General features: G+C 41.5%; 1 protein-coding gene across 1 annotated transcript in view; it reads right to left on the reverse strand.

Annotated features, from left to right (window-relative positions):
- Positions 1-316: 316 nt before the first annotated feature.
- The window catches only part of anapc1 (anaphase promoting complex subunit 1), a 118,391-nt gene continuing 97,093 nt past the window's right edge, over positions 317-21,614 (reverse strand). Inside the window, exons 39-48 of the mRNA XM_036573632.1 lie at positions 20,507-20,593; positions 17,652-17,769; positions 17,091-17,168; positions 14,353-14,420; positions 14,115-14,253; positions 12,743-12,829; positions 12,344-12,439; positions 3,536-3,740; positions 2,913-3,047; positions 317-761 (exon numbers count right to left, since the gene is read on the reverse strand). Coding sequence (XP_036429525.1) covers positions 637-761; positions 2,913-3,047; positions 3,536-3,740; positions 12,344-12,439; positions 12,743-12,829; positions 14,115-14,253; positions 14,353-14,420; positions 17,091-17,168; positions 17,652-17,769; positions 20,507-20,593 — 1,138 coding nt within the window. The 3' untranslated portion in view covers positions 317-636. The remainder of the gene's footprint in view (positions 762-2,912; positions 3,048-3,535; positions 3,741-12,343; positions 12,440-12,742; positions 12,830-14,114; positions 14,254-14,352; positions 14,421-17,090; positions 17,169-17,651; positions 17,770-20,506; positions 20,594-21,614) is intronic.

Raw genomic sequence — 21,614 nt, forward strand, 5'->3', positions numbered from 1 at the left:
AATTTGATAAAAAAAGCGAATACAGCCCGAAGGTTCTCTCCTTTCATTTACGCAAACACCAAAGCGCTCCAGCTTTAATTGAAGTGCAACAGGCTCTCTGTTGTGTCTCTCTCACTAAAACGGCTCCTGGCTCGAGCACAACTTTCACTTCGACTCAAGAGTGAAGTGAGACTGCAGTGCCGAGGCCAGAAGGCTGTATTCAAAGCACACTGTGGTGACGCTTTTTTTAAACAGAGAAATGTGGCTATTCAAATAGTGTGGAATGCGAGCGGGTGTGTGGCGATGTGTTTCCGGCCTGTGGAATGTTTTTCATTTGCACAGGAATGCTCATGTGAGGCTTGTTTTGCTGAGCAACGGGTAAATGATGGAAAAAGAAAGAGCGCTGGGGAACCATCACAGCCAGATGTGCTTTAAAAGGAGCATAACTTCAAACCAAATTTATTGACACTATCGCCACGAGTACAAACGTAGATACAAATTATTTACACGGGGTGGTCAACCTATCAAATACGCCAGGGCTCTAGAAGCAGACACGTCTCTGAGACATCTCAGAAACGTCCCAGAGCACAGTCTTCCAGGATGGACGCTCGCAAAGTGGTCTCTGTGGTAGAAGAGGTGTGGCGTGGCCTGCTGGGGTCAAAAGGGCAGTCCAGATCCAGAGACGCCAACGTGTAGGAGCAGAGGACTCAGACGCAGCAGGGCCCGCACAGGAACGCCCAACTGACTGAACTTCAGCAGCAGCTCAGGGAAAGAGGAGCTCTCTGGAAGAGAGAGAACAACTGGGTCAACAAATGACGGCTAGATGTGCTCAGAGTTGCCAGTTTATTAGCTACAGCCACCCTGTATCTTCACTCATTGGTCATTTAACCTCGTACACCCACCATACAAGTGCTCAGTTGAGAAGGGTCTGGCTGCAGACATGCACTCTCAGCCTGACGTGCACTGCCAGCCTACTGATGACGTCAGTGCTGCTCTGCCACCACAGTGTTTTGTTGGTTTTATGAGGAAAAACAGTGAACCACACACTGCTGGGCAACAAGAGCTACACTGAACACATATTAATGTTGCCATACTGAAAATAAGGTAATTAAATATGGAAACTTTCAAAATAAAACCTACCACGATGATCAGACATGAATGTTGGGTTTATTCGCAGAAAGAAACAGAAAGGCTACTGAAACTCATGAAAGCCATGCTGAAGACGATTAGAACCAGTTATCAAAAACTAATACTGATTAAAATAGAACTTATTAAGGATTCTAGGATGTTATGACAACACAAGTCAACGTAGTACCGATTACTTTCGCTGTCTTGTTAACACCGTCACAACCTCACAACCTCCAATATACTGTTTTGGGCACCAACGTAACTGTGTCTGCAGGCCGTTAGGAATAAAACCTGATGGTTTTGCTTCCTAATGGGAATTGGCTTGATGGTCATCGTTACAGACGTTAGGAAATGGTCAAATGTATGTGGAATCAGTCCCAAAACGCCTGATTGAACAATCAGAATCCTTTACACTGTGATATCAACCCAGCAGGAAAACACAGAATACCAATAGCGACCACTGGACACCACCAGGAACGGGTTCTATGAATGTTTTCAACAAGGAGGCGCATTAAATGTAACTCTCTAGCTGCATTATGGACCAAAAATTGATGAAGTGATGATGTCGCTAAGCAGCAGCAGCCAAAAGTTCCCGTGCCGTTGGGCGGCTTCTGCCGTTGTGGCAGAGAGTGCATGTGCACGTGACGTCACTGGGGCTGAGAGTGAATCTGTCTGAGAGTGCAGGTCTGTAGCCAGACTCTACTGGGCTCAGTTACTGAGTGCAGCCCAAGTGTTGCTGCAGAGTTTATCAGTCCCCTCAACCTGGTCCACCAACAGACCACCATAGGGTCACCAATGACCTGATATTATTAAGATGGTGGTCCATTCTCAGCACTGCAGTGATACCAACACTGTTGCAGTTTCATGAGACAAACTTTGTGCATTGTGCTAAAACGTCAGTTACCTCTTTCTTTCAATGCAGCTCTTTATTGGATTCATGTTACTTAAATATGTAACTAAAATGTCAGTTGGGCCCATTAAAGGCCCGGCGGTCAGACTTGCGTATGCCATCTTATTTTCACAAGTGGAATTACATTCATTTCAATGCATTTCGCTGCAATGACATTTACATTTATGGCATTTATACAGAGTAACTTACAATCTGGTCATTTTTTACAGAGCTAAAAAATTTGCATTCAGCATCACAGACTTCCAGGGCAAATGCATTTTGCATGTCAGTCCGGAAGATGAGTATTTTACAACAGCTTTGAACGTGGCCAATCAGATTTTAGGATCAGTTTGATAAGATGTAATAAATAACCATTAAATTTTCTAATTTTAAACCATTATTAATTCCTTTGTAAGGGTCATTTTATTGGTAGGTGTACTACTTCAAACCAAATAAAGCTTTACTGGTCACACACAGCCATACACAGTACAACGTGCAGTGAAATGCTTATATGGCATAAATTAAATATATAAAATTTAGTGGGATAATAAAATATAAGCATTTGTGTATGTAGAGTGCAGATGTGTGCGTATCTGTGCGAAGGAGTAGAAGGTAGTAGGGGTTAATATATAAGTACTAATAAATATAGCAGAAAGTATTGTGTGTGTAGGTGTGTGTCCCTAATAAACTGGCAAATCAGAGTCAAACATGAGAGATCAGACACCCAGGACCAGCTCTTTTAGGGGACATCAGTGGATTATCAGCACTGCAGTCTGATTAAAATGAGTAACTACTATTGTCACGCCAACAACTCTCTCTCCCTCTCTCCCTCTCTGGGGTCTGAATCCTGCAGAAACCACCAGCCTGTCCTACATTCACTGCTTATTGCTTTAGATTAATTTGCTCAAAAATTTACCCTCAAGCTCTGTGTTTGCCATCTTCCTGAAGCTGGGAATGGAGTGGTAGACCAGGAAGCAGGCCAGCATGCTGGTGTCTGCATCCTCGTTCGTGGGCTGGCCGCTGACGTACGCCTGCAGAGCGCGGCTGTTGTCTGCGTACGAAGGATCAAAGGTTGGGGAAACAGGCAAAGCAGAGTGTTATCAGCATTCATAAAAGCTTTACAGTCATTCACAGCAGCTCGTCATTCCAGGGCAACGTGCGTATCTGCCGAAGCTCTTTACACATGCAAAGAAGTGCTAACCAGCATTAGCACTTCTTTGCATGTGTAAGCACAGTTGCACAAGGCCTTCACACAGAATTTTAGGCCTATCATTTGCATTTTTAATTTATCTATTACATTATTATGAAGATTTAGCCAGAAGTGAGTTTCCTACTCCATTAATAATCTGATACTCCAGGTGGTTTCTGTGAAGAAAGAGGAAACAGGCCGTCCACTAATCTAAAAACTGTCTGCAAACCACCGAACAGGTGCTATAAAGGGATCCCAAAGGCTGAAATAAGTCAACGACTCAAAATATGCCTTTGAAACCATTTGCTGAAGTACAGGCCACACCTGCGTTAACCATTTGGCTTTCTCACCACAGAGCCAGCGGTCGAGGGCCCGGTCAGCCGAGCTCTTCATGACGGGCAGGAACTCCGAGCTGAGCAGGAGGCCACGGCTCTGCCTGCGTGTGTCCCGCAGTCTTTGCTGCAGCACGCCGCTCTCGCAGAGCTCCAGCACCAGCTTCATCTGCCATAGACAGAAAGTCTCGCTCAGCTCGCCCCGCTCCAGAGCCTTCACCGCCTGAAAGAGCACACAGACACGTAAAGCACTGCGCCATGCTGTGAAAAACCCACTGCGCTGTGAAATCACACTTCTTTTATTTAATTTCCAGTTTCTTTTTTCAGATCTGAAGCGAGAGGGAAGCTCGATTTTCTTTAAGTGCTGTTTATCTGATGGGGGCAGTTTTGGTGGTCTACCAGGTTTTTCAGGTGGTTGTTAGGAGTCCCATTTTCTCTGTAGCTTATCAGTTTCTGAACTCCAGTAATCTCCTCAGAAATATCTCCTGAAAAATTAACAACAAGGTCATGTGGTCATACTACTAAGGGTCCGTTTCCTTTCTGCAGACCGCTGGATGCAGTGTTCGAGTAGTTTTGGTTTCTCAAGATGACATAAAAATGAAAGAACGAAGTATCTACCATCTTTCTTGTTACACGAGTCAAACTTATGGGCAGTCAGAGCTGCAGGTTAACATACTGAGATTAAAATATAACAGGAAACAGCTAAGGATTAACCTACCTATTTCATTCTGAGCAAACCAACAACCTCATTACAGAGTTTAAAGGGGAACTGCACCGATTTTTCAGTAACAGTCATTCAGAGTTTCTCGAGATACTCGCAGAGTCAGAACTGTTCACAGTGGTGCTGATGGGAACCAGACGTCCACCTCTAAAAGCTCCCTCACAGAAAGTTCCTACATGAAATGGTTATGAATTCACCGTCTGATGACTGAAACACTGTTTTATGATTTAGTTTTGAGGTTTTGACTCTATTAATTCAGAAATGTAGGTTCACTGGTTGTTTCTCACAGTGCAAATCACCCGACTACTGTATAGTTCTACTTCTATGAGCCTAACAAATTGAGACCTACACAAGATTATTATGGTGTTGTGGGTTACTGGACTGACTGCTGCACTAATTGTACTGTGCTGATATAAACTAGTGCAATTTCTGTGACTCGCTTCCACTTAATTTCATTAGAATTCATTAGTGCTTTGGAACAGAAACCTGTTTTTTTTCTTTAGCACGATTTCACTCGACCACATGCAACCAGAGTTTCAGACCCTGCCCCTCTCAGAACTCTCTAAGGATTCCTGTAATATGTGTGACAGTGCATGACTCAGCAGAGCGTCACAAAGGGCTGAATTGTGAAAAAAGAGGAAACTCAATGCCAACCAACCGACTGGTAACTGTGTCACACTCTACAGAAGCTCTTTCACAAATACATGACAGGTGATGAGCTCCAGTCTACCTAAAACTCCTCTCACCAGTTAAGACACTGTTGATTCAAGTGAGGAGTTCAGCCTGAACCTGAGCTCAATGGTGCCATTGACCATCTATGGTTGGGGTTATGACTACAGCACCCTCCACCAAACATGGGATTTCCCCCTACAGTCTCAAAAATAAAGGTTCCTAAATGGTTCTTTGCTTGGAAATCTGGTTTTGGCTAATACTTTCAATTGGTATAGAACTTCTACATTACGTTGAGGTTCTTTTAAGTTAACTGTAATGCTTTATTTAAACAGCCCGCTTGGACGGTTTTCCGATGCTTTTCTCACATTCTACTAAGTATCTACACAATTCATCTTAAAGGGGAATTCCACCACGTTTTCAAAACGTCTGCATAATCCAGTGGTTGAGATGTAAACAGAGTCATTTAGAGTGGTTTGGTGTAAAATCAACTGGAAAGTCTCTCTAGAACAGAGCATTTCATTCCAAACCACTCAGAATGAGTCTGTTTACATCTCAGTCATTTAATCATGTAGATTGTTTTTGTAAATTGGTGGAGTTTAAATTCTTATATTGATGAGACTGACGCTGATGTGGCAAGAGAGATGTCTACTGTGTAAATAGGGAAAAAAATCATAAGTTTATATGAATGTACAGATGGGTGACAAAGACCAACAAAGTGTCTTAGGCCCAGTCCCATTTCACCCCTCGCCCCTACCACTAACCCCTACCCCTCCAGTTTGTGTGTTCACGTCTAGGGGTAGGGTGTCCCGATTCTTGTTGAGATATAGGGGTAGAGTGAAGTGTTAGGGCTGCATGACCCTCCAAGCGGAGGTTTTTCAGAGACTCCAAACAGAGAGTTATGAGAAAAAAGAAAAAACAAAAAGATGGAGAACAAGAGACCAAAGAAACCCACAAATGTGAGAATTTTCTCTGTTAAAAAATTATGATAACCATCATATTATCTTAGTTTAATGTCCTTTCAGTGTATTATGGTCCTTTTCTTTATAACAAGCGTAAAAAATTGCTAATAGTATGCGGATATCTGAGTAGCTAGCTAGCTAACTTTCCCGTTCCACCTTAAATAGTCCAGCAGTTACATTCTGGCGCATCAGGCATCAGAACTGCTGCACCATTTAAGGTGGAGCGGGAAAATTCGAACATAAATCTGGCGAATATCTGACTTCAGCTTCATATCACTGTAGAATTAAGGGTGGGTGATAATAAATAATTGCCCCCTCTTTGAAGGCATATGATGCCCTAAATGTAACTAAAGCCCAGCAGTAAGGAGCTGAACTTTACCCTCCTCTGCTGTCACTGCAGACTGGCAGGGTCGCCTACAGAGCAGCGCTGGTAGCTGTTAATGAAGTGATGCTCTTTTTATTTTTGGGTCCCATTTCAGAGGGAAGATTTCAACCACTACCCCTTGTAATTCAGTGACACTCAAAAACAAGGGGTAGGGGTAAAAAGAAGAAATGGGACTGGGCCTTAGTAAGGTGCTGGGCCACCACAAGCCAGCAGCTTCAACGTTCCTTGGCATAGATTCCACAAGTCTCAGGAACTGTACTAGAGGGATGGAACACTGGTTTTCCAAAAGACATTCCCTCAGTTGGTACAAACTCACCCACTGGTATTCTGCTTATCAAACCATTCAGTGACCCCTCTTGCCCTGTGGAAGAGGGCATTATTATTTGCAAGAGACCCCAGCATAACAGAACCACCAGACCCCCTCACTGCAGTGGTTAAGCATTCAGGCCTGCACTGTTGGTGTATGTGCACATGCACTGTCCCACTGCCCTCTCAAATGGTCATTCATCTTTGCAGCTTTACTACAACATCCCCCTCTACGTAGCTGTGGACAGACTGCTCTTGCTGACACGGACTGATCACATCCTGCATTGACACTCTCAGTTCTGTTTTTCCTTACATATTGCACTAAAGCACAAATATCACAGCCATTGTAAGTGCAGCACACATCACACCCTCCATAATTACACTGGCTTCCTGTTCCACAGTACGAAATCCTACTTCTCACTTTTAAAGCCTCGCCCCACCTCATCTCTCTGAGCTCCTATAGTGCTACACCCCCATCTCGCACTCTCAGGTCCACCACAATCTGACCACAATTTCTAGTTCTGTTCACTGATAGTGATTCTGATACTGATTCTGTTTACTTTCCCATAGTTCTAAATGCAGAGTCACTGGTCCTATTGAAACTCTTGCTGATTGAGCAGTCTTTGTGACTGAAGCTCCTCCCGTCCCTCCTCTTAAAGTCTATTAGATCTATTCCTATTGCTGTCTTTAGGGTTTTACGTGCTTAATTCTATCTTGCAGTACATCTGTCTCCACTCGTGTACTGTAGACCAGATTATTCCGCGTCACGGTCTTAGCTTCCATAGTTATGCAGACAATAGTCAGATTTATCTCAGTGCAACGTCCACCCCAGCTTTCCCTTCCACTCGATTACCCACAGTGTATAAATGGCCTAAAATCACTATGGTCCGGCAAAAATCGTGGGTCTCTGTTCATTTCCAAGTGAACCCTGGTTCAGTTCCCTGCTGGTGAGAAGGCCTTTCTGTGATGGTCCACACCAAACACAGGAAATTCAACATCACAGCAGGCTTTCCTCTTTTTCTTTACTGTCCACATAATCTGTTGTAAAATTTGACCCTTGATGGACGCTCACATCGCTCTTACAGCACAAGCTGGTGCTAATAATGGCAGACAGGCAATAAAACAACAGCGACTGATTTTGGCACATGCATTTTTGGCCAAGCATCAGCAACCTGACTGGTTAAATTCAAACTGGTAAACCAATCACAAAGAAGCTGAGATCAATTAATGTTTATTTTATTACTTTCATTGTGTTACACATAGATGTACAGCATGTCCGCTTTCTGTTTTTCTATGTTTATGGCAAATGTGAGAGAAAAAGCACTTGATTCCTCTAAATTTCTGACCAATAAACGTAAATCCAATTATCTTATAAGAAATGTTTTTTATGTTTTCCCAAAACTCTTTAAATGTATGTATATTTTACTTATCATGTATTTTAATTGTAATGTACTTCTATATGTGTATTTTTATTGAGTTTTTAATGTCATTTTAATGTCTGTAAAGCACTTTGAATTGCCTTATGTTTGAAACATGCTATATAGATAAACTTCCTGAATTCTCTGCTGAGATAAAGGGCATCACTGTCAAACCGTCATGTGTTCACAATCTTGCTGTCATTTTTGATAATATGTCCTCTTTTGAACCCTGTATTAGTTCACTTATTAAAAGCGCCTCATCAGCAACACTGTCAGGCTTTGACCCTCACTTAGTCTGAAAGATGCTGTAAGCCTTCTTCATGCTTTCGTGACCTCATTTCTGTTAAAACACAGAATCGACTTCTTATTCAGCTTATTCAAAATTCAGCTGCCAGAGTCTTTACTCACACCAAACACATCTCAGCACACTTCACACCCTCCCCATCAATTACACTGGCTTCCTGTTCCACTGTAAAAAAATCCTACTGCTCACTGTTAAAGCCTCGCCCCGCCTCATCTCTCTGAGCTCCTGTAGTGCTACACCCCCACCTCACACTCTCAGGTCCACCTATAGTGGTCAGCGGCTGGTTTCCAAGAACAGAATGACATCAATGGGGGCAAATAAATTAATGTTATGACTCCCAGATTTGGAATGCGATCCTTCCCGCCGTAACCGACTCTCACGTAACTCAAAACCTTTTCTCCAAACACTTTCACCTTTCTTAATCCTAGTAACCTTTCTGTTCCCTCCTTAAGCATAACTGTAACGTGTTCTTGAGTAACAAAGCACTATTTAAATTATTATTACTCAGTTTTATGTAACTTTACAGATAATTTTGATTGCAGACAATGATAGTGACCGAGCGTGACCCCTGAACTAGTGCTATATAAACAACAGCAGGGAACCCTCAACACCTTCTAGGCCTTCATAGTAGGGCTGATGATTTCTGTGGGGAAAAAAAAGCGCAATTTCTTAGTTCAGTCTTAATATGAGCCTCATACTTGTATTTACTCTGCAAGTTGTGCAGTAATACTCTTATTTCATTTTTACATTCTTGAAATGCCCAACAGAAAATTACCCAATCAGGAACACTGGTTTTTCTCTGTGGTATTTATAGCGGACCGAGCTCTCCCATGGGTTAGGGCTTCAGGAGCTGCACTGAAGGCCTTACAAGTTAGAATAACTACCAACACAATTAGGAATTGACCATGGAATATGATGTGAGTTACAATGGGACCAACTTTGTTGGGCCTTCTTGAAGTTTATTTATTCTTTATCTACAACCCCATTTCCAAAAAAGTCGGGACGGTGTGCAAAATGTAAATAAAAACAAAACGCAATGATGTGCTAACCATTTAAGCCCTATACATTATTGAAAATAGTACAAAGACAACGTATCAAATGTGAAACTGAGACATTTTATTGTTTTTTGAAAAATATTTGCCCATTTGAATTTGATGCCAACAACACGTCCAAACAAGTTGGGACGGGGGCAACAAAAGGCTGGTGAAGTTGTGTGATGCTAAAAAAAACACCTGGTGGTTAATTGGCAACAGGTCAATAACATGATTGGGTATAAAAGAGCATCTCAGAGAGGCGGAGTCTTTCAGAAGTAAAGATGAGGAGGGTTCACCACTCTGTGAAAGACTGCACCATCAAATAGTGCAACAATTCAAGAATAACGTTTCTCAACATAAAATAGCAAAGAACTTTTGCTTTTCATCTACAGTACATAATATCATTAAAAGAGTCAGAAAATCTGGAGAAATCTCTGTATGTAAGGGACAAGGCCAAAAACCAGTATATGCTGGCCGTGATCTTTGGGCCCTCAGACAGCACTGCATTAAAAACAGACATAATTCTGTAGTGGAAATCACTGCATGGGCTCAGAAACACTTCTGAAAACAACTGTCTGTGAAAACAGTTCATCACTGCATCCACAAATGCAAGTTAAAACTCTAAAACGCAAAGAAGAAACCATAAATAAACAGAATCCAGAAATGCTGCCACCTTCTCTGGGCCCGAGCTCATTTAAATTGGACTGAGGTGAAGTGGAAAAGTGTCCTGTGATCTGATGAATCAACATTTGAAATCCTTTTTGGAAATCATGGACACTGTGTCCTCCGGGCTAAAGACCACTCAGCTTATCAGTGCACAGTTCAAAAGCCAGTATTCATGATGGTATAGGGGGCATTAGTGCACATGGAATGGGTGATGTGCACATCTGTGAAGGCACCATTAATGCTGAATGATATATACATGTTTTGGCGACATATGCTGCCATCCAGACGACGTCTTTTCCAGGGAAGGCCTTGATTATTTCAGCAAGACGATGTCAAACTACATTCTGCATGTATTACAGCAGCATTGCTCCGTATTAAAACAGTCTGGGTGCTAAACTGCCCTGCCTGCAGTCCAGACCTGTCACCACTGAAAACATCTGGCATATTATGAAATGGAAAATATGACAAATGAGCCCCTGAACTGATGAGCAGCTGAAATCCTGTATAAAACAAGAACGGAAAACATTTCACTTTCTAAACTACAGCAGTGTCTCCTCAGTTCCCAAACACTTACAGAGTGCTGTTAAAAGAAGAGGTGATGAAACTCAGTGGTAAACAGGCCCCCGTCCAAACTTTTTTGGAACGTGTTGTTGGCATCAAATTCAAAATGGGCATATATTTTTCAAAAAACAATAAAATTTCTCAGTTTCAACATTTGATATGTTGCCTTTGTGGTATTTTCCATTAAAAATCTGGTTTGCATGTTTTGCAGATCATTGCATCCTTTTTTATTTACATTCTGCACAGCGTTTTTTGGAAATGGGGTTGTATTTATTTATTTGTACTCTGTTTGTATATTGCATTTAATATTTGAGAGACACCAAGAGCTGGAACCAAATGTCTTGTCTGACTCTGACGTTCTAGATACGTCACTGACTGCAAGCATGAATGGCAGCCTGGCCTGCGCCTTTCAGGCAGAGGCAAATCAGCAGCAGCTCTGTGTCAGGGAGGATAAAATATCTGTAACAAGCTTCAAATGTCCGTGTTTAATCTAGAACGGCTAAGAATATGTTCATGCGAGTCTGCGTTAGCCGAGCACTAACATACTACTAAAGTCCCATAGGTGCGCTCGCATAAATTACCATTACCATAGAAGTGTTTTAACATCTTACGTTAAACATTTATGGCTCTAGAATTGAACATTTAACTCTAAGGGCACTTTTGTTTTTCTGTGGACCTGTCAAACTTTTTTTTTTTTTGGTGACAGGTGTGAACCCATTCTCTAGTGTGCACCAAACAAATGCACTATGGTTCGACGGGTGAAGTGAACCCTGGTTCAACCCTGCTGGTGAGAATGCATTTCTGAGATGGTCCACACCAAACGAGGGAATTCAACATCAGAGCAGGCTTTCATCTTCTTCTAGCAGCACATCAGCGCTGTACTGTCCACATAATCTGCCCGTTTTAACATTTGACCCTTGACGGACGCTCATACTGTTCTTACAGCACGAGCTGCTGCTAAAAACGACACACAAGCAATAAAACAGTGAAGACATGCGTTTGATTTAGGCATTCTTTGGATCGCAGAATGCATTGTTGGCCAAGCATCAGTGACCTGACTGGTCAAATTCAAAGGAGAAGACATCAAATAAGGTTTATTTTTATCACTTTCGTTGTGATGCACATAGACGTTAAACGTGTCCGCTTCCTATTTTTCTATTTTCATGGTGGGAAATGTGAGAGAAACAGAGAACTTGCTTCCCTGCAAAACGTCTGACCAAGAAACAAATATCCATGTGTAATTTGGTGCACTTCAGCTGCTGCAGTGTCAAACCAACCAGATACAGTGAATAAGACACAATATTACAAAAACCCAAACTTTGGCGGTGAAACTAGGTGTGAAAACTGCCTGCTAGTCACGGGTCGTCACTGACGCACAGCACATCAGTCTTTTGAATAGCATCAGTTTTGTTGCTGCAGATCTTTTTTCTTACAGCAAATGAGACACTGATGCGTTATCATACCATCACAGATCGCTCTGTCTGATGGTGGTTTGGTCACCCTGGCAATCTAGCACTCTCATTACTCATATAAACATTGAATGTTTAAGCCTTGCTGTCATTTCCAAACATTAATTTGACTCAGTAACCTTAACAAATCATTGCAGCATTATTCGTCCTCTTAACATTTTCAATGTGATACCAACTAAACAAAACCACAAGTACATTAGTTACACTGCAGCGCTCTTATGTTTCGGATGTTTTGCTACGTTGTGTGTGTTTTGTGACAAAATAAGGTCAATCTGTGGACAAACTGTGCAAGGAAGTGGATCTGCACTGCTCAGCTGATCTCACAACTAACCTGATCAATAGAGATATGGGTGGGCAGCATCTCCGGGTTCTCCTGGGTCACACATTCATATAGAATGGCAGAGAATAAGGCCACAGTCTCCTGTTTCTGTGGAATAAGTGCCAGGGGCGTAATAAAAGGAGAGAAAAAACACAAGAACAATAAGGGAAAACCACCATAATAACAACAACTACTTCCTGACCTCAGATACGTTGCTGGTGTGTAAGGATGGGTGGAGTGAAAACAAAAGTCATCTATTTACTTAAAACACTTAACTGAAAACATTGAAAGGAAGTCTATTTATGAAAAAGACTACAGTTTGCTTCAACCACCATTCGCACCTTGCTGTACTACCTAAAAATAAACCCCTTTTCACATCCCAAACAAAAAGCAGCTATAGGTTCCACTCACATGTTTCATGTTCTCAGAGGCTTTGCAGAAGTACTCAGCAAAGGAAACCAAGGCAGCATCTGAGGTGAAGGTCGAGATAGCTTCAGGCTGCAGAGCAGAGAGAGAGACATGTAGGAATAGAGAGACAGAGAAAGTGACAGACGCCAAGAGGTGTAAAGTAAGCTACAACTGATCAGTTTTACAGAAACTCCAGGTCTGAGTAAAGCTGTGTTGTGAACATTCAGTTGACAGAAAACAAAACAAGAACTCTTGAAATAGCTCAGACTCCACATGTACTCCTGCTATTCAAAACTCCACTTCCAGCTCGAAGATCTTCCCCGTGAAAGATAATATTTGCTATTGAAGCTGCAGTAAATACTGAGGAGTCTTAATCCAGGCCTACACTGTGCGATTTTAGCCTGATTTGGTCGGAGCCGACTGAATTTCATAATCGGACCGAGTTTCAGCTTAACCGGCCGTCATTTGCTGTGCAGTGTGAGGGGAGAAATGATGCCCGATTAACTACCCAAACGAGCTCCGACTGAGTACTTGGACGATCGGATGGATTTCTCGCTTGTCTCACAGTCCGAGCAGCCTTACGAACTGATTTTCCAAAGACGCAACCAAAACCACACACAATCACCTCAATCTCCTACACGGAGGCTAAAAAGTCCTCATTTGTGGCACCAACGTCCGTATATGTCGACTTTGCTCCGTTTGAGTGAGTTGAATTGTGAGGTATAAATAAATAGAGTTTTGTTGTCTTCGTAGAGCTGCCTGTAGACCACCTGTTCTTCAGCTTCAACACACAGTGTGGCACAAGTGAGCAAAGCTGCTGTAGTGGTTCTTCAGTGGCTGTATCTCAAATGGCCCCCCACTTCGTATGTAGTGCATTAGGTTCTGGTTCTAGGTTCTTCTACATTAAAACAGTGCCCTGTTTGTCCAGTATGGAACTGTGCACGCACAGCTGAATCCCAAAAGGCTATTTATTAGACATGTGATGCACTGTATGGGTGCAGGAGACACTATGTTTATATATGGTGCACTATGTAGGGAGCAGGGAGGCATTTGAGATTCAGCCAGTGTTTTTGCTCGGAACTCCGAGGCACAGCTTGCTGGTTTAAATGAAACAGCTTTATTGGAAATTGTCTGTAGACAGAGCGACTGTAGGGGCTGCATTTCACGTGCAGTGTGAGCACCCGTGTCGCGTCATGTCAGTCAGACCGAGTGTTTTCGTACAGCGTGAGCATATAAATCGCAGCCTTTGCCCAAATACGATGGGCGACTCAAACGTACAGTGAGAGACGTCACCAAAAAACAAGATTTCTAAAATCACGCAGTGTCTGTCTGGCTTTAGGGAGAGCTGTGATATTTGCTGGCCACCCCGACTGACCTTGAAAGTGCGCACTTCCGGGTTTCTGTTGTTGACGGTAGGGGCCAGCAGACTTTTCCAGCCACGTGGATCATCCTTATAGGGCAGCTGTCCTGCACGCAGCTTCACATAGAGAACGCCGTCTCTGGAGAGGATGGACCTGGGGCAAAAAGAAAGAAAGCACACAGAGGTCATGTCATGTTGTACCCAAACTTTAGAGGTCAAAAGCCTTATAGTGGGACTCGCTGTTCAGACTTACTGCAGATGCTGAGTTCCTTTACTGAGATCAATGTTCAGCTCCCAGTATCTCGGACCTTTCACCTTAATCTACAGGGACAATGGGTTTCAGAGATGAGTTAAACATAAACTAATTGTCTTTGAAGAACAAACACACTGCAGAGCAACACTGTCACAGTTTCGACTTTCAAGTAGGGGGTGGGCAATATGACAAAAGCATAACATCACAATGTTTTGTGATATTTTTCATGATATTTTGTTCTTCTGAGGTTCACCAAGTTAGAACAGACAGAAAAGCCTCAGCTAGATTAAAAAAAAAAAATAGGCCATGAATGAGTTCAATGACTTTTATTCAGTGTTTATTCAGTGCACTGTAATAAAGTCCACTTATGACATTTATGTAGGTTTACGTCCCAAAAACAGTCATAATTCATTTTTACATGATCATTTTCCAACCTCTCTTTATCTCATACACTTAAACAGGCTATTTTTGTTACCATGTCTTTAAGACTGATATATGTAAATGAGCCCTGTTCTGATTGGCTGTGCTGTACTGTGCCTCGTTCAAAAAGCAGTCTGGGCTGAAACACTCCTTATAACTTCAGTGAGAATGGGCGGGGCTAAACTGCTATAGGCTGAATAGGAGAATGCGCAACATCACAAAATCAATGAACTCAAAACAGGTGAGTGAACAATAAGTTTTTAAAAATTAGTAATGTTTACAAACAACATCAAACTCTTTTTTTAAAAAAGTGAAGCAAATTTGGTTTTCTGTGATTTGCATACTGACAATATCCATAATATGTCAGCAATATGATAATAATGGAGTTTTTGTTGATAGTCATTAAATTTCCATGATTAAGGATTTGTCATTGTATGTCACTAATAAAGGAGAATTACATCAATTTTTCGAAATTTTTGGATAATTTAGTGTTTGTGATGTAATCAGAGAGATTCAGAGTGGTTTGGTGTGAAATGGTTCAGATGTCTTTACAGTGGTGGTGATAGGAACCAGGGGTCGCCATGACTACAACACAGATATAGACATTTTATTTACTATCCAGAACCACCAGTGAACCTACACGAGTCTTCTGAGTTTATATGGAATGTTGTTGATGATAAAATGATGAAAATCTGACAAAAGTTTTCTTTGTGGACCATTTTGCCTCAACTCCCTGCAGGTACCCCTCCACCATTAGCAGTATTTGGGCCAAAATCTTCTCAAAAGAGTGTCTCAGTCATCAGGCAATGAATTCATAACCATTACATGTTATAACTTTCTGTAGAGCTTTTAGAGGTGGACGTATGGTTCCTATCACCACCACTGTGAACAGTTCTGACTCAGTAAGCTTACCTAGAATAGAGCATTTCACACCAAACCACTCTGAATGACTCTATTTATCATATAATTATGCAGCTATTTTGAAAAACTGGTGGGATTCCCCTTTAAAGGCCAAACTGCTTGATTAGCTATATGTTTATTTAGTATCTAACTCTGGATGGACTGATATGAAATGATACTCCACACTGTTGTCTGTGCACACCCACTCACACAAATGTCAGTTACACAGAACTATGACTCAAACGAAGGCACATATTTTTGACGAGTGAAAATATAAGCAAAACAACTCATCCTGCTGGCAAACGTTAAAAAAAATAGGATTAGCTAAATAGCAAACAAATAAACAAACATTATTTAGAACTTTATGTTTACCTTTATTTGCCTCAACCCAATGCACCCAATTCAGATTCTGCTTGTTGTGGAAATCTAACAACTCTGGAAAAGTTGTTAAATCTCTGTAGTCAGCCTACACTGTAAAAAGTGTCTCGTCAGATCTACTTAAAACAATTACTTCATGTAGTAACAAGCAACTGAACTAGTTTTATTCAACTCATAAAACTACACTGATTGAAAGAATCGTTCATTCAAAGTATTTATTTTGGTTAAATAGAACTAGTTAATTATTCTCCAGGGTATATTTTGGTTTGTCCATCTGAATTCACATGACCAAATCATAAGGCAAATTATTCAGTAACTGCATGAAATAAATGTACATTTTTATTTTATTTATTTATTTTTTTTGTAAAAGCTCCCTCAAATTAACAGAACATGTGTTTTATGATCACACATACTGCTATATGCTTACAATTTACTGCTGACGCTCTTTGTATTATTTTATAAAAATAATTTTTACAGAGCAGATCACTGAAGAGACGCCATCTGTTTATAGTTTATAGCCCAGATTTGTGGAAAAATGGGTCGACTTTCAGTAGAACAAAAACTGTGAGTTCAGCTTCTTTTATTATAAGGGTTTTAAAATGACATCACCCATCTATTTGACTGGAAAGAAGACAGTTACAGCTCTCATACGACCCCCACCTTTAGAATGTAGCTTATGAAATATGAAAGTTATGAAGAATATGACAAAGTACATTTTGGAACCACCGGTGGTCTCAAGGAGCTGAAAAGGTTAATTTACTTGTTACCACATGAAGTAATTGTTTTAAGTAGATCTGACGAGCCACTTTTTACAGTGTACATAACTGCGATACTTTCAAATTATTATGATGAGATTATGTAACAACCTGTCAAACCTACATATTATCCACCTCTGCTTTCAAGGTCGTTGGTCTGATGGTTGTTGGTCTTATGGTTGTTGGTCTGATGGTTGTTGGTCTGATGGTTGTTGGCCCTCAGAACTGTTGATTTTGACGAAAAGCACTGTAGCATTGGCACATTTTGCAGTTTTAGGCTGTTACCTGTTTGAGGAGATGAAGCTCGGGGAGCATGGTGGGAGCCATCAATTCCACAGTCGTCTCGTCGTACCACTGCGTCTCCTATTAAACACACACACGCTTTCATTTAACACCCGCAAACCAGCACACACGCTCAGGACGCCATACACTGATGTCACTCATCTAAACATTGCAAGTGCGTGTAATCTGACAGAAAGGTGGGGGGCGTCTTTGTAATTGCAGTTAACAGTGTGATTCCACCCTTCAGGTGCCGTCAGTTCATGGTAAACAAGGAGCCCCCTGACCACTCGGTCAGATCCCACAGTTCTTTGACTGACATCTCTATAGCACAGCCCGAGCCCAAAACACGTAGTCAGAGGAAATTTACAAGCAGGGCTACAGACGAGCAGAATGACTCACTCATTCACTCATTCAGTCACTGTCAGGGATGTTAAGGGCTTAACGCAGCCGATCCACCCCCAAAAAATTAATTTACCTCCTTCAGCTACCCTCTCGCCCGTCGTCGTGTCTTAATGCCAACCTAATACGTGTTTAGCGCTTCGCAGTGTGAGGGAAGAGGCGTACCTTGTAGGTGACGTCCAGCATGGCGTAGCAGGGCTTCAGAGTGTCCACATCCACTGGAACCAGCAGTCGAGGCTCAGCCGCCAGGACGCAGAGGTGACGCAGGGCTTGGAGGTGATACCTGCAGACAAATGCATGAATCTAAACATTAACCTAGAAATCTTAGCTGCAAAAAAGTATGAGGAATGTTTTTTTTTAGAACATTATATGTATTTGGTTTTACGTTAAGCACAAAATAAGCACATATAAAATTACAAATGACTATTTTACAGTGTGATCCAAAAGAGTTGTAAAACAAAAAACAAACAAACAAACAAAAAAGGCCCAAGAGGGCCTCCTTTCTTTCTGGTGTAATGTTATGATGGTTTTACACAGACGCTAAAGCACTATACACAGCATGTCAGTATAAACGCTGATTTAAAAAGCAGAAAAATGATGAACTCCCCCAAATAAACTACTTAACTGGGTCAGTTTTTTCAATATAATACCTAAAAGATTCCCAAACCTCCGGAAATACTGCATATTTACCCTTGATATTATATGTGTATGTACTGTTTTTCCAATGGGAGATTTGCAGAAAGCTATTTTAACTAACAACATGTATTTATTAGAATTTGTTCCTTGTGCTTCTGTGAGCAATTGTGCAGATACAGGCTGAAAATGAACAGTCTGGGATCTAAACAAAAATTTGTATGTAAAATTTTTTCTAATATATATTTAATTCCTGCTCAGAACTTTTATCTTCTAGCAACCACATATACGCCACAGAGCCCCCCTGGCTTTATGTAAAAAGAAAAAAGAGTATGTAAAATGCTAATAAACACAGAAAGCAGTGATCCTTAAATTCAGTTTGACATATTACATTGAAAACGTGAAAAAATTTATGTATTTACATTATAAACTTATAAATATTTATCTTACACACTTGTAAAGTATGCTCATTCATAATCTGATGCCATAATAGTTGGGACAGGAGTATGTTTATCACTGTGTTACATCACCTTTCCAGCACTTCATCATTTGGACACTGAAGACACCAACAGGTCCAGGTTTGACAGTGGATTTTTGCCATTCTTTCATTGTGCAGATATTCAGCTGTGCCACCGTATGGGGCCTTTGTTGTCATACTTTGTGCTTCATAATGTTCCACACATTTTCAATAGATGACAGACAGGTCAGACAAGCACCCGCACTCTCTGATTACACAGCCACGCTGTTGTAACGTGCAGGATGTTCTTGAATGTTTCCTGCTGTTGGCATGTTGAAATAAGCATGGACATCCCTGAGAAAGGCAGCACATGGGGGTTTAATGGGGTCTTCACAAACATTCAAGTTACCCAATAATATCTCACTACGCCATGACAGATGCTGACTTTTGAACTTTACGCTGGTAACAATCGGAACGGTCCTTTTCTTTTTTGGCCTGGAGAAGACAACGTCCATTATTTCCAGAAACAATCGTCAGACCATAATACACGCTTCCACTGAGGATCAGTCCGTTTCAGATGAGCTCGAGCCCAGAGAAGTTGGCGGCGTTTCTGGAGGTTGTTGATAAAAGACTTTCACTCTATATAGTACAGACTTAACTTGCATTTGTGTGGTCGTACTTTGTGCCTCATAATGCTCCACACATTTTCCACAGAAGACAGACAGGCCAGACTAGCACCTGCTCTTCTCTGATGACACAGCCATGCTGTTGTAACATGTGCAGAATGTTCTTGAATGTTTTCTGCTGTTGGCATGTTGAAATAAGGATGGACATCACTGAGAAAGGCAGCACATTACTGCAAAATGTGTATATATATCTTTTAGTGTTAATGGGGTCTTCACAAACTATCAAGTTATCTACTAATACCCCCCCCCCACCACGATATCACTTTTGAACTTCTCTTCTTTGGCTCAGAAAACACAACGTCCATTCTATAAGCAATTGTCAGACCACAATACATCAAAGCATCAGTCCATTTCAGACTAAGCTTGAGCCCAGAGAAGTCGGCGGTGTTTCTGTATGTTGCTGACAGTAGTACAGTACAGTCTTAACTTGCAGATGCAGCGATGGACAGTGTTAACAGACAACGGTTAGTCAAAGTATTTCCGAGCCTGTGTGGTGATATCCATCACAGAAACATGCTGCTTTTTAACGCAGTGCTGCCTGGGGGGTTGAAAGTCACACACAGAGATTTATCTTGATTCCTTGAATCTTTAGATAACATTGTGCACTGTAGAGGGTGAAATACCTAAACTCCTTGCAACCAATTGTTGAGGAACACTGTCCTTGAACAGTTTGAGTATTCGCTGGACCATTATTTGGCAAAGTGGTGAGCCTTGACCCATCCTTGCTCATAAAGGACTCGACCTATCACAGACGCTCCTTTCACACCCAAGTATGGCTTCATCACCTCTTAAAGATGTTTTCTGAACATCTCACTGCATTCCTAGTATTTTTTAAGAACATGTTGCAGGCATCACCTTCAAAATGAGCATATATTTGGAAAAAAATGAAGTTAAGACAAAACATTAAATGTCTTTGTGAGAGTTTTTGTTAAAGTATATGATTTACAAATCACTGCTTTCTGTTCTTATTTGCATTTCCCCTACTTTTTTCAAGGTTTGTAGAACAACAACCACCATCCATCTTGGCCACAATCAGGGGCAGCAGATCCTATTCTCAGTCCATCAAACTATTCTCAGTAAAAGTACAATTGTATACAATTACAGACAACAGCTATCACTTAAAAATCAACTCTGCAGAAGAGGGCACTGAAGAAGAGGAACGGGCACCGCATCACAGCTATATTCATCAGCACAAAGAGAGAGCTGAGTTATGGTGATGAGATGCACTGTGTTCCTTTTTTTACCTGTTATCAGTGCTGTGGGCTGGGAAATGAGGATAGAGGGCACAGAGGAGGGCGGCGATGGCCGAGTTGGAGGTGCTGAGGGTGTACCTGTGTGGACAAAGCTGTGCATTACTGTTCCTGATAGTAACACATAAAACATAATGCAAGAAAAAACATATTCAGAAGGAAAAGCTACTTTTCTTCACAGTGTCTGTGCAACACCACCACAGAGTAAATCTCAGGTGAAAATGAGCTAACAAAAACAACAGATACTGAACATGGAAAATATGTAGTTGACAGTGATACGTGCCAAAAGCTGACGTATTTGGTGCTGGAACTGTCTATGCGGGGGAAATTGGTCATGCATTGTTTAACGGCGTCATTTGGGGGCTTTGAAAGGCTTCACTTAAAAATAATAGCTGCGCTGAAGAGAGTGCTTGAGCGGGTCGGGGCGAGAGGAGAGGCACTTGTGGTGCATTCGAGCTCGTCAGGGGCGGCGCCCTCCCTCTCTCTGCTAAACGCTGGCACAAGAACCAGTGGATCAGCCCCCACCTGCCTGCCAGAGTAAAGCTGTGGCTACCACAAGGACAGACAACTCATAAGAGGAACGTCAGTGTCATTTTCACTTTTAATAACAGAGGGTAAAACTTAGCATGCAGCGAACGCAGCTCCTGAATCAGAATCAGTTTCATACCACCAAGTATTTAACAAGGAGACCGGATAAGTCTGCTAGACTGTTAAGAAGGAAAAAGTGACCCAAAAGTCACAAAAATGGACAGAATAAGAGGCAAAAATAACTAAAATAAAAATTTTCGAAAAAATTAAAAACAAAATCATGACAAGTTAAATGAAGCAGTTCAACATTTTGCATTTTTTCTAGGTCACTATTCAAAATCGAAATTCGACAGAGAAACCTTTTAAGGCCTTTGTTTAAAAAGGTCAGGTATTTTTTTGGTCTTCTCTCTTCCAGTGAAGCTCTACTGAATTTGATCTACTAATCAGAGTCCATGCAGCTTGAGTGCACGCTCTCATTAACACGAAAGGACACACCAAATATTTGGAATTTCTAGTCAAGTCAAGGTTTATTTATGCAGCGCTTTTCACAACAAGCACTGATGCAAAGCAGCTT

Source organism: Colossoma macropomum, unplaced genomic scaffold (assembly GCF_904425465.1).
Source record: "Colossoma macropomum unplaced genomic scaffold, Colossoma_macropomum, whole genome shotgun sequence".
Lineage (NCBI taxonomy): Eukaryota > Metazoa > Chordata > Actinopteri > Characiformes > Serrasalmidae > Colossoma > Colossoma macropomum.